General features: G+C 39.1%; 1 protein-coding gene across 1 annotated transcript in view; it reads right to left on the reverse strand.

Annotated features, from left to right (window-relative positions):
- LOC110295268 (transmembrane protease serine 11B-like protein) overlaps positions 1–2,242 on the reverse strand; it is an 18,882-nt gene extending 16,640 nt beyond the window's left edge. Inside the window, exon 1 of the mRNA XM_021163754.1 lies at positions 2,149–2,242. Coding sequence (XP_021019413.1) covers positions 2,149–2,156 — 8 coding nt within the window. The 5' untranslated portion in view covers positions 2,157–2,242. The remainder of the gene's footprint in view (positions 1–2,148) is intronic.
- Positions 2,243–12,830: the final 10,588 nt, after the last annotated feature.

Genomic DNA, 12,830 nt, shown 5'->3' on the forward strand with positions numbered 1-12,830 from the left:
GCGCCACCACGCCCGGCTGTCTCTCTTTATTTTTTTAAATTTATTTATTTATTCACTTTACATCCCAATATCAGACCCCTTCCTCCCAATACCCCCCTCATACAAAGATCCTCCCCCACAAATCTCTGAGAAGAGGGATTTACGCACATCCCCACACCCCACACCCCACACCCCATAACCCACACCCATGCCACCTTGCTCCAGTTGTTGGGAGACCAGCAATCTTGTCTACTGAGTGACCACTTACCTCAGCTCAAAAGCACTCAGCTCCAGCAAAGTGTCTCTCACTGAAGGGTTCCTAGTCTCAATCCACACCCTCTGTTGGTCTGTCTTCCATGAACTTCTATAAATTATCATCTTTCTACTTCTCTTTTAATTGGGGATTCATGTTTATATCTCTGCTTTCAACTAATTTTGTTTAGAGACTTTTCGTTCAGAAAAGTTTTTGTACAATATAGAGACATTTCAAATTTCTATCTCACTTTGTATAGTCTAATAAAAACACAAAGTATTTACTCTTATTAAACTTTTGCCAAACAAAAATTGTTAGTGTTCATTTAGGCTTTCGTTTGAAGAAAAGGAATTGAAACAGCTGGCTGCTTATTGATCTTTGACGTTACTACAGAACACAGGGTTTTACATTTCACTTCCCACCCACCTTCCATCTAGATAATTTCATGTCACAGTCCAGATTTTTTTCCTGAGTTTTAGTTTTCTTTTGCAAGAACCTAAAAACATTCCAAACTATAATCTAGCATAGATGATTAAATAAATGCTAATGATCACAAGGAAACTTCTCAAGCACAGGAGAAAAATCGTTCCCCTGTTAGCCAGTTCCTGATATCCCCCCCCCCATATATTCTTTAGGAAAATCTCATAAAAGATGCTTCAAGATGATGTTCACAAGACTGCAAACCGGATTTTCTTTCTAGTCTACAGCCTGTCCCGAGTGCTAAGGAAGCATTGAAAATGATAACATTTGGTTTTGCAATCCATCTGATGTTATTTTCACTCCACCAGTCATCATTCAAGCACCTACATGCATCCAAAAGTTCATCAAAGCCTCCTGAAAACCGCCAGTGCAATCAACCACATGTCCTAATCCTTCCTAGCTGAGGAACAGAATGGGCTCAGCGTCTTACTCTGAGAAGCTGATTCCAGAATCAGGGCTTGAGCCCTGACTAGGCAACTCAAATTATTTGAAACTGTAGCTCAATCCTTTTACCTTTCTCTCAACCTAAGACCTCACACAAGTGTAAACTAATAATGGAGAAAGATAACAATGCGAAATGCTCCACAGATATAATCGATCATGCACCAGAACATAGGTAATAACCATTTACAGATATCAAACAAACAAAATTCCAGTAATACAGGACTTTTTAAACTTAAATTTGCCTGCCTAATGGATCTTTTAGTTTGCATCGGAGATGTTGAAAATAAGAAAAATTAAGGCCATAAATAAAATAACATCTTTAATACACAACAAAATCACACAATAAATCTTTAAGTCAAGAAAGATGCTGTTAGTATGTTCTATCACAAATGAGTATATTCATTCCAGTAATACATTTAGAGTAATGCTGGATATTATCAATATAGATGTGTCTTGTGGGCTCTCGTTAACCTAAATATATAGATATAATAATATATATTTATAACAATATTTATGTAAGATACACATTTACATCTTTATAGATAACACCTATGGAGTAGTAATACTGTGCAATCTAAGATAATATTTTCAGTTCATGGTAGAAAGCCTGAACTTTTAAACAAATACAGAGACCACTATCATTATCCTTCCTAAGCACCATTTCGTATTTAACTCACAAGGAAATAAAATGTCTCTGCTATTGCCTCTCTCTAATAGACAACAGTTACACGGTTGTCACATTTTTCATCCACTCGGTATTAAGTTACACGCCCCTTTTTTGAAGCACCCCTCAAACTGGGGCTTAACACCTGATATTGCAAACACAAATGTGTCTTTGCGACAATGTGTCTCCATGCTGAAGTTCCAAAGGGCTGTGAAATCACTACATTTACCACCTAGACACAGTTATTTTTGCCACAGTCCTTAAAATGAGACTCAAATGGAGGAGACAGTGAAATTCTATTTTGTCAGAAGGTTAGACAGGCACTTACCTGTACATAACGTGCTGATACACTGGTGGCTGATATTAATGCAGAGGGAACTTCTGAACTCCTTACGTGTTGATAGTGGTTCTCGGGTAAATGTGCTAGCTACAAGGATATTTGCGATTTTAAGGGCTGGTACAACAGCAGAAAGACATTTAAAAAAAAAAAACTTGTTTAACAGGTGTGGTAACAACTGAGGATCTGTAGCTTAGAGGAAATAACAAAGTTTGTCTTTGAATTGAAAATCTAGAATACAAACAATGGGTATAACTTGGTCATCAGAAAGACCCACCCACAACTACTGCCACACTAAAGTGAATCAGTGCTCTGACTCAGGAGCTACCCATCCTCTCAGCACAGAGACTCTCCCTGGAGAAACTAACACGCATCTGACAAGTTACTTAACTGCTAAGTTGTGTCTTTTAGGATAAACAAACTTATGAGAGCCTAAGTCATTTGAAATGTGCTTAACTTAGAGTCCCATGGGAATCAGCGAACGCTGTTATAGGGGTGAAATTACAGGTGAAAAGTAGGGTTTAGAAAAACAAAATACTTTGCTTTGATGGTTCTTTGTATATAAAATGGAATGAACTAACTAAGCAGCTAAGAGATCTTTTACCAAACAAAGGCATATTAGGTTTTTGAGTGACACACTAAGTTCTTATAAAAACAGAGCTCAGGGAGCCATTTATGTATTTGTAATACAACTACCTTGGTGCTTGTGACTATTTTTGATGTCTTGAAGAACACATTTCTCTATGTTCTCATAAAGTTAGTATGTTACATACTTCCTGGGGTTTCATATTTTTTCCAGAAATAGTGATATACCCTTATACACTAACGGGAAGGACCAACAAATATAGAGTAATGAATGTATACATGAATAACAGATTTAACAGTGCTAGAAAGGAAATAAAGCCAGATAGTTGAGTAAAAAATGGAAAATGAGGTGGGTAGGGTGGCTAGCTATAGAGTAGTCAGATGAACCTAGAAGATCAAGCTTTGAGCAAAGACCAGAATAATGATGTAACTGCTGTGGTTTGTTGTACTATCACTTATATGTGACACTTTCATTTTTTAAAAAAAAATTAATGGCTGAGACAATAACCTAAGTGACAATGTGCTTGTCATACAAGCATTAGAATCTGAGGTGGGGCCTCCAGAACACACATAAAATTCAGACACAGCAGCATGCTTGTGACCTCAACATTAGTAGGGTGGGAATAAGTGGGTCTGTGGAGTCTCTGGCCTGCGAAGCTAGCTGAAATGGCAACCTCCAGGTTCAGTGAGAGATTGTGTCTCAAGATATATTCTTCTACATCATCTACAGCACAATCTCTCTTTATCCATAGAATAGCATGATATAATGGAGAAGACATGATTTTACTCCAATGACAGTCTGAGTGGCAACTAGCTGTTTGACATAAATCTTTTGACCTTGAGCATTCCCATAGGTAAAGATGTGTGGGCCAACAGGACCATGCTTGGGAAACTATTATATCAACTAACAAGTGCTTGTCACAGTGCCCAGGATAATTGGTTTTTGTTTTGGTTTGGTTTTTTGTTTTGTTTGTTTGTTTTTAGTTTTTCGGAGTAGGGTTTCTCTGTGTATCCTTGGCTGTCCTGTAACTGGTTCTGTAGCCTCCAACTAGTGCTGTGCCTGCTTCTGCTTCTCTAGTGATGTGATTAAAAATGTGTACCACCAATCTCCCAGCTTGTTTTGTCTGAACAGTGACAGGTTGATTTTACTTTGCCCATTTCTTAATCTGTCTTGAAAGGTGAGGGTTTACCTAGTATCTTAATTTTATTTAGGATTCGTAATGCTCCTCAAATTTTCACATATCTTATTCCGTGAGCCTTCATGCCTTGTAGCCCAACCTAGTTACATTCCTTTCTCCAAGACTCACTTGCAAAGCCTTATCTTTTCAATAATCATATAAACTTATCAATGCTATTTTTGCATTTAATTATCTGCTACTATATCAATTTCTATTTTTAATTGTCCTCTGGGTTGTCTTATCACTTAAATATAAACTGTTTGAACTTGAGAGCAAGAACTATGTCCTCTATCTCTGTTGTTCAGATGTTGATTTTAACACTTAGTGTTCAGTGGAGGTTAGAAATAAGTTACGTGTTTCGGGTATATGCTTAACATCCAAAATATATGGGTGACTCCTAAAACTGAATAAAATATATTAAATGTGCAATTTTAAGTCTATGTACATTATGCACAGAAATAGATATATGGTTCTGTATGTATAACTGTTCACAGAGAAAAGCAGAGGTAGTCAAACAACATAAAAATGAAATTTACTGTTTATAACAAGTATTTACAGAAACAAAAAATAAATAAAAATGATATGTCACTACTAAAGCTAAAAATATTTATTACTTAAAGATTAAAAAAAAAAGCTGGGGAGTTGGTTTAGTGATTAAGAGCACTGACTATTCTTGCACAGGCTCTGGGTTCTGTTGCCAATATTTGCATGGTGGTTCACAAACATCTGCAACTCAAGTTCCAAGGTTAGTCAACATCATCTTCTGGCCTCTGCAGGCACTGCGTGCTCATGATATACTAGCATACATGGAGACACATAAAAAATGAAAATAAACAAATATTTTCAAGAAAAATAAGATTTTGGAGAGCCTGGCACTTGGGAGATAAAAGCAAAATCATCATGAGTTCAAAGTCACCCTTGACTACATGATGAGATTGAGACTAGCCAAGGCTACATGAGACCCAGTCTAAAACAACAAAAGCAAAAGTTTTAGTCATGTAAAGTCTCTGTAAGAATGTATAGAAATGCATCCTCACATCTGGATAACTAAAGTTAGAATTGAGACAGCATCTTCTCAGTGCAAATCTAAAATTTAAAATAATTTGTCCATAACCCAGTGACTGACTATCCTAGCACATAGATTCAAACAGAAAGACAAGAAGAAATTTGTTACAAAATCCCTAATAGTAACAAATGGAAACAAATTATTCAACAAGGAATGTCAAATTAATCATCTTATGGGGCTGGGGAAATGGCTCAGTGATTGAGAACATTGACTGCTCTTCGAGAGGGCCTGAATTCAATTCCCAGCAACCACATGGTGGCTCACAACCATCAGTAATGGAATCTGATGCCTTCTTCTGGTGTGTTTGAAGACAGCGACAGTGTACTCATATACATAAAATAAATTAATTTTTTAAAACAATGAAAAAATTAATCATTTTATATCAGTACATGGAACATTATTCAATGGGAATGGGAATGGGTTTATAGTTGGTCTTATGGTTTAATAATACATCCATCCTTCATTCTAAGGTCCCCCTCTTGTGCAACAGAAACTGGGGATCTAAAACCTACATCTCCCATAGTCCCTTTCAGTTAGGATTCTAGGTACAAATTAGGTTTCTTCTTTATTAGATGAAGCAACCAAGAGGCCTTCGAATGTAAAGGTGAGACTTCTGTGGTTCTCCAGCAACAGCCCATTAGCTTGGGATGCCTTCTGAAGCAATGTTCACAAATTCACTCCCCGTTTTCCTGAGAAGCAGTTTGTAGACATGAGGAAGTTACTGCTGACGGTATAGTTACCGGATCTTATCTGTTGACTTCCGCAAAAGCTTCCCATAACACTCACTTCTGCTGTTCTGTGAGTCATCACTAGGACTCAATCCAAAGCCTCCACCTCCAGCCTTTCAAAAATTCTGGAGTTTTGAAAATTTCTTCAAATTTCTTTCTACTGAACATGTTTTTCCTTATTTGAACAATTTACCTATCTATCTATCTATCTATCTATCTATCTATCTATCTATCTATCATTTATCATCTATCTATATTTTTCTCCCTGTCTGTCTCTTTCTCAATCTGTCTCTCTATCCCTGAATATTTCTCTCTCCCTGTCTTCTGTCTCTCTGTCTCTGTTTCTGTCTCTCTCTGTCTCTCTCTCTGTCTCTCTGTCTCTCTCTCTCTGTCTCTGAGTGAGTGTGTGTGTGTGTGTGTGTGTGTGTGCGTGCGCGCTCGCGTGTGTGTAAACTGAGTAAATACATTTTGGCTCTTTCAACCCTTCCCCTAATGGTTCCATAGAGGTCCCCAAGCTCAGTCCAATGACTGGCTGTAAGTATCTGCACCTGTCATAGTCAGCTCCTGGGAGAACAGCCATGTTAGTCTGTAAGCACAACATGCCATCAGTAATAGTGTCAGGGTTTGGTGCTTGCTTATGGGATGGATCCCAAGTTGGACCAGTCACTGGTTGGCCTTTCTTTCAATCTCTGTTCCATTTTTTTTCTCTGCATTTCTCTTAGACAGGAACAATTTTGGGTCAAGTGTTTTGAAGGTGGGTTGGTATCCCCATCTTGCCACTGTGAGCCCTGTTTAACTACTGGGGGTGGTCTCTTCAGGTTCCATCTCCCCAGTGTTGGAATTTTAGCTAAGGTCACCCATATTGAGTTCTGAGAGCTTTCCCCATCCCAGGCCTCTGGAACTTTCTAGAGGTTTCCCCTTACTCCTACCCCTGGTAGCTACAAATTTCCATTTATTCTCCTGGCCCTCTAGGCTTTCTTCTGTCTCGTCCATACTTGATCCTGCCCCCCTATTTCCCTTACTCCCTTCCCTCCCTCTTCCACCCTTGTCCCACTCCCTCTGCCTCCTATGATTATTTTGTTCCCCCTTCTAAGTGGGATTGAAGCATCCTCACTTGGCATTCCTTCTTGTTTAACTTCTTACCATCTGTGGGGTTTATCATGGGTATTCTGTACTTTTTGGTTAATATCCACTTATCAGTGAGTACATACTATGCATATCCTTTTGGGACTGGATTACCTCACTCAGGATGATATTTTTAGTTCCATCCATTTGCTGGCAAAATTTATGATGTCCTTGCTTTTAATAGCTGAATAGTAGTATTCCATTGTGTAAATAAACCATACTTTCTGTATCTATTCTTCAGTTGAGGGATATCTGGGTTGTTTCCAGTTTCTGGCTATTATAAATAAGGCTGCTATGAACATAGTGGAGCATGTGTCCTTGTGTTATGGTGGAGCATCTTTTGGATCTACGCCCAGGAGCAGTATAACTGAGTATTAAGTTAGGATTATTTCCAATGTTCTGAGGAGCCAACCACCAGATTGATTTTGAGAGTGGTTGTACAAGTTTGCAATATGGGCAGTGGAGGAGTGTTCCTCTTTCTCCACATCCTCACTAGCATCTGCTGTCGATTGAGTTTTTGGTCTTAGCCATTCTGATTGGTGTAAGGTGGAATTTCAGGGTCATTTTGATTTGCATTTCCCCAATTACTAAGGATGTTGAACATTTCTTTAAGTGCTTCTAAGTATGGGGAATCTCTTGGAAGTTCCAGAGACATGGAATCGTGAAGACTCCCAGGACTCAACATGGGTAACCTCAGCCAAAATGCTCAACAGTAGAGATATGGAAACTAAAGATATGGAACCTCCAATAGTCAAACCGGACCCCCAGTGAAGGGATGGGGACACCAACCTACCTACAGATATCTCTGAACAACAAGTCTAGAAGAGGTATCCTACATCTGTCATTGAACTTTCTGTTTGGTATCTATGCCTTCTGAGATAAGAGTAATTCCCTGTGTAGTAGGGTATCTCCAATGTGTGTGTGTGTGTGTGTGTGGTGTGTGTTATGTATTTTATAATATGTATAGTATAATATGTTATAAAATAGATTTCCTTCTATTTTTAACATCCTTAAAGTTAGTTATGGCTCCCTATCTCAACCCTCTGCCCTCCACTCCCACCCCTCCTCCCACTTAAGCCTCCTTTCCCATTATTCCTCTTTTACATCAGCTGTGTTCTGTTTCACCCCTTACCTTAAGTGCTCTCTTTTCCTCCTCACCACTGGCATCTTTCTGTCTCTTGAATTCCAGTTTTACACAAATTAAGCAAATAAATCTAGAAATTTGATGCTATGATTCACCTAAGACTGAAACATGATATTTGTCTTTCTAGGTCTGATTTACCTCAGTCAGTACAATTTTTCCAGTACCATATACAATTCACAATTATGCAAGCTTCATAGTTTCACTTTCCTTCACAGATTAATAAAAAAAACCCTCTCATATGTAGCTACCATGTTTTCTCCATCCAATCACCGAGTCTCTTTTCATGCCCTAGCTCTGGTGATAGAGTATCAGTGAATATGGGTGTGCATGCATGTCCTTGTAGTAGCAAATGCAGTTCTTTGGGTATATATCCAAAGGTGGTACAGTTAGGTGGAATGGAGAATCTGTTTCTAGTTTTCTATGGAAATGCCACACTGATTTTCACAGTGACTTTATCAATTTACGTCCCCAGAATCACACCTGGTGTTTCTCTATTCCCTACATAATGCCATTTTTTTGGTCTGTTTTCTTAATCTAAGTCATTCTGACTACCATAAGATGACATCTCAGAGTGGTTTATTTGTCATTTTCCTGAAGGATAAGAACAGTGAATACACTTTAAAATATTTCTTAGCCATTGGTATTTCTTCTGACAATTCTCTCTTTCAACCCCATATCCATGTTTTAAGTGGGTTGCCATTCAGGGTTAAGTGTGTCACTGTGTTCAGGGTTTTTTGTTGTTGTTTGGTTTTGGTTTTGTTTTTGTTTTTTGTTTTGTTTTGTTTTTAGTTCCTTGTTTATCCTATACACTAATCCTCCATCAGATGTGTTGCTACCATTTTTCCCCCAGGCAGCCTCTTCAGCAAACGGACAATTTCCTTTGTTTCACTGAAATGGGTCTGGACCCAATTTAATCATCAATTGAACAGAGACACTCTGCCGGACAAGTCAAGAAAGTGAAAGCAAGAGGGATCCCTGCCCCTTCTAGAGGGAAGAGTCCTCTATGCTCTCTGCAAGTGGGTAGCCGGGTTACATTGCGATTTCCCTTGATTCCTCTCCTTGTCCTCTGGAGAGGAATTTTTCTATCCTCATCTTCTAACCTGCCACAGAGCTGTGAAATGTAGGTGTGCTTTATGCTCTCACACAGATCACCTCTGGCAAAGTGTGTTAGAGAAGGAATCACTTTTACCCGAGAAGCTTCCAATTCTCCAATGCTCGCACTGAATAACAAAGTTAGGGCTCTGCATCTGCTGTTTTTGTCTTTTGTTTATTTTGTACTGCAGCTCAAGCTAACAGAATTGAAATGCTTTCTTGATTCAATACATTAGCAAATGTATTGTTCTGCTTACTTACCTATAATGAAGTGCACCATCAGTGCAAAGAAGGCTGAAGGAACTCCAATGGACTCACAACCCCAGTAAGAAGCACGCACACTGGGCAGTCCTCCAACGGGAGATCTGTTAAATAGAACTCTTTGTATCTCATGCTGACAGCAGTAGATTTCACATAAATCACAGACCCCAGACTGTAAAGGAACAACATAAAGGAGGACCATAAAGTGTTCTGAAATTTAAGGCTTTATTTAAAATATAAAAGAAATAGTTATTACCATCCTACACATAATAAATAGTTCTTCTCATTAGCATCCTCCAAAACAAAGTGATTTTATTTAAAAGTACATTGTACTGAAGGCTATAGAGTTCACCAGCAATTAAGAACGATTTCAGCTTTTGCAGCAGACACACATTTAGTTCCCAGAAACCACACGATGTCTAAAAACCAGACTTAACTCCTATAACTCTTGTTCCAGGTCGTCTGCGGCCCTCTGCTGCCCTCTGCAGGCACCAGGCATCTGCACGGTACACATGCAAACATGAAGACAAAGCATTCGTACAGATATAATAAAAACAAGAGTGAATAAATCTTTTAAAAGAAAGTAAATGATTTGGTGCAGTAAGAAGGATGCAGACAAGCAGTGAGGGCCTAGAGACATGTTAAGTGCAGCTCTCCATGATCCTTATCCACACATACATGCATTCGGCCACTAGATTCAACCACAAAAACTGTTAAATGGTATTAAAGGAATATTAAAAGATGTTAAAGCAAAGCAGACATTTTCAGAGCGATCTTAGATTAGTAACAACATATACTCAAGTAACTAAGGGAGATTCAGACTTGAAACCTCATATAAGAATCACTGGCTTACCAAACCCAGTCATTAGGCAGATGCCAACAAGACCCTGCTGACAGGAACCTGATATAGCTGTCTCCTGCAAGGCTCTGCAAGTGCCTGGCAAATACAGAAGTGGATGCTCACAGTCATCCATTGGATGGAGCACAAGGTCCCCAATGAAGGAGCCAGAGAAATACCCAGGGAGTTGAAGGGGACAGAAGCCCCATAGGAGGAATATTAATATGAACTAACCAGTACCCCCAGAGCTCGTTGGAACTATACCACCAATCAAAGAAAACACATGGTGGAAATTGTGGCTCTAGCTATTTATGTAACAGAGGATGGCCTAGTCGCTCATCAATGGGAGGAGAGGCCCTTGGTCCTGTGAAGGCTCTATGACCCAGTATAGGGGAATGCCAGGACCAGGAATGGAAGTGGGTGGGTTGGGGAGCAGGAGGGAGGAGATCAGGGATTTTCGGAGGGGAAACTAGGAAAGGGGATAACATTTGAAATGTAAATAAAGAAAATATCTAATAAAAAAATAATCACTGGCCTAATTTGACAATGAATTAAATCTAAACTGTGAAAAATTCCCAGAGATAAGGATAGAACTTTCCCAGGTTAGATGTCAAAATTCTATAATAAAAATAATGATGGTCAATATTTCAGATATCCATCAAGGATAATTGTAGGTCCATTTTACTTGAAAATTGAAAGATTAAAAAAACATGAAAATTGACACAATAATGAAAATTATCTGTTAAACCCTTTAGTTGACATTTTAAATATATTGAACTTCTACATAGAAATATGAACAAAGTGTGGAGCAGAGACTGAAGGAAAGACTATCCAGAGACTGCTCCACCTAGGGATCTATCCCATATACAGTCACCAAATCCAGACACTATTGTGGATATCAACAAGTGCTTGCTGACAGGAGCCTGATATAGCTGTCTACTGAGAAGTTCTGCCAGTGCCTGACAAATACAAAGGTGGATGCCAGCAGCCAACCATTGGACTGAGCACAGGAGGAGCTAGAGAAAGTACCCAAGGAGCTGAAGGAGCTTACAGCCCCATAGGAAGAACAACAATATGAACTAACCAGTACCCCCAGAGCTCCCAGGGACTAAACCACCAACCAAAGAGTACACATGGAGGGACCCATGGCTCCAGCTACATACATAGCAGAAGATGGCCTTGTTGGAGTTATCGCAGAGAAAGGAGCTTCAGGTGAGGAAATGCCTCCATGAGATCCAACTGTAAGGGATTTTCTCAATTAGTGATCAAGGGTGGTATTTTTGTTTTTAATAAAAAATGTTCTTTGGACTGTCTTCTGAAGTTACCAATTCCCCCTGAATACAGATCCAACTCACTTTCTGTAGGTTTAGGATTCTGGAACTATTTGGTTTATTCAAAACCCAAGGCAACTTCAAAACAGAATATATTGCTGACAGCTACCAAATGTTGGATTAATTGGACATTAATCTGTCGTTAGAGTCCAACTACGTATATGAAAAGGGGAGCTTAACTGCTGTGGACATTGCACTGAGTTTATGTCTCCATGGAAAACTCCTTTGCACTTGCGGCTTTGTACTGTAACTCTGAAGAACCAGCAGGCAATATTTTTAACCTAAAGGCTGTCCACAAAATTTGACTCATTATTATTCTTTGTGTAGAATTTTACAATGGAAACCCCATAGCAGTAAAGACTAAGTGTCTCTCTGGTGTCTCGGATGGCACCAGATCCATAAATGAAATTAAGAAATTTTGAAGTGAATTGAAATAAGAAACTACCACATGGAAATCATTAACTCATAGTCATTCTTTTATATTTATTTAAAAACCTCTATGTATTTGGTATTTTGAGAGGAAGTTAATGATTGGATGACTGTGAGACATATCGTTCAGGCATTAGCTTGTCCTGACATATATGTTTCCAACACACAGCATCAAATCAGTCACAAAGCCAGAAAATGCATAAGGTGTATTACAAATCTTGTCGCCAATAATCTTTTAAAAAGCTTCTTGGAGCATTACTGAAGTTGGACCTAAAGATAATAAGTTTTGTGCATTATACCGATAGCCTTGTTTCTTGCAAGAAGGAATATATGTAGCATAAATCAAGTTCTTTCAGTGGTTAAGATCCAGGCCAGCCTCAGGCTGCTATAGTCTCTTTCATATATGTGCTTTGATTGGCTGCCTCACACCTCACAATGGTTTTCTAAATACCACTCACAAAGATATCTTAGAACGCAAATATAAGAAATTGTGCTTTATGCCCAGACGGTTGCCTTCTTTTCAGTGTAATTGCAGAGGAGGAGGATGTATGGATGTTCTGTTAAGATCATGTTCCCATGGAGCTATTATGCTTATTGACAGGCTTACCATTCAATGCCACTGCACACTTCGGACAAGGAAGATTAAAAGTGGATGTAACCTAAAAACCCCCTTCCTGTATAGCTCTCATAGTACAAGAAACTACCATGCAAGCTCCCAAAGAGGGCAAGCAATCAATTGTCCTATGCAGATCATCATGTGATACCTATGAACCACAACACAATGATCCACAACAAGGTGAGTATCCATAAAGGTGCAAATGTGGAGGCCTGCTCCCGTCCCCCCCCCCCCCCCCCCCCCCCCGGCATAGCTGTAGCCATTTTGTTCCATGCCTGCC

This window comes from Mus caroli, chromosome 5, assembly GCF_900094665.2.
Source record: "Mus caroli chromosome 5, CAROLI_EIJ_v1.1, whole genome shotgun sequence".
Lineage (NCBI taxonomy): Eukaryota > Metazoa > Chordata > Mammalia > Rodentia > Muridae > Mus > Mus caroli.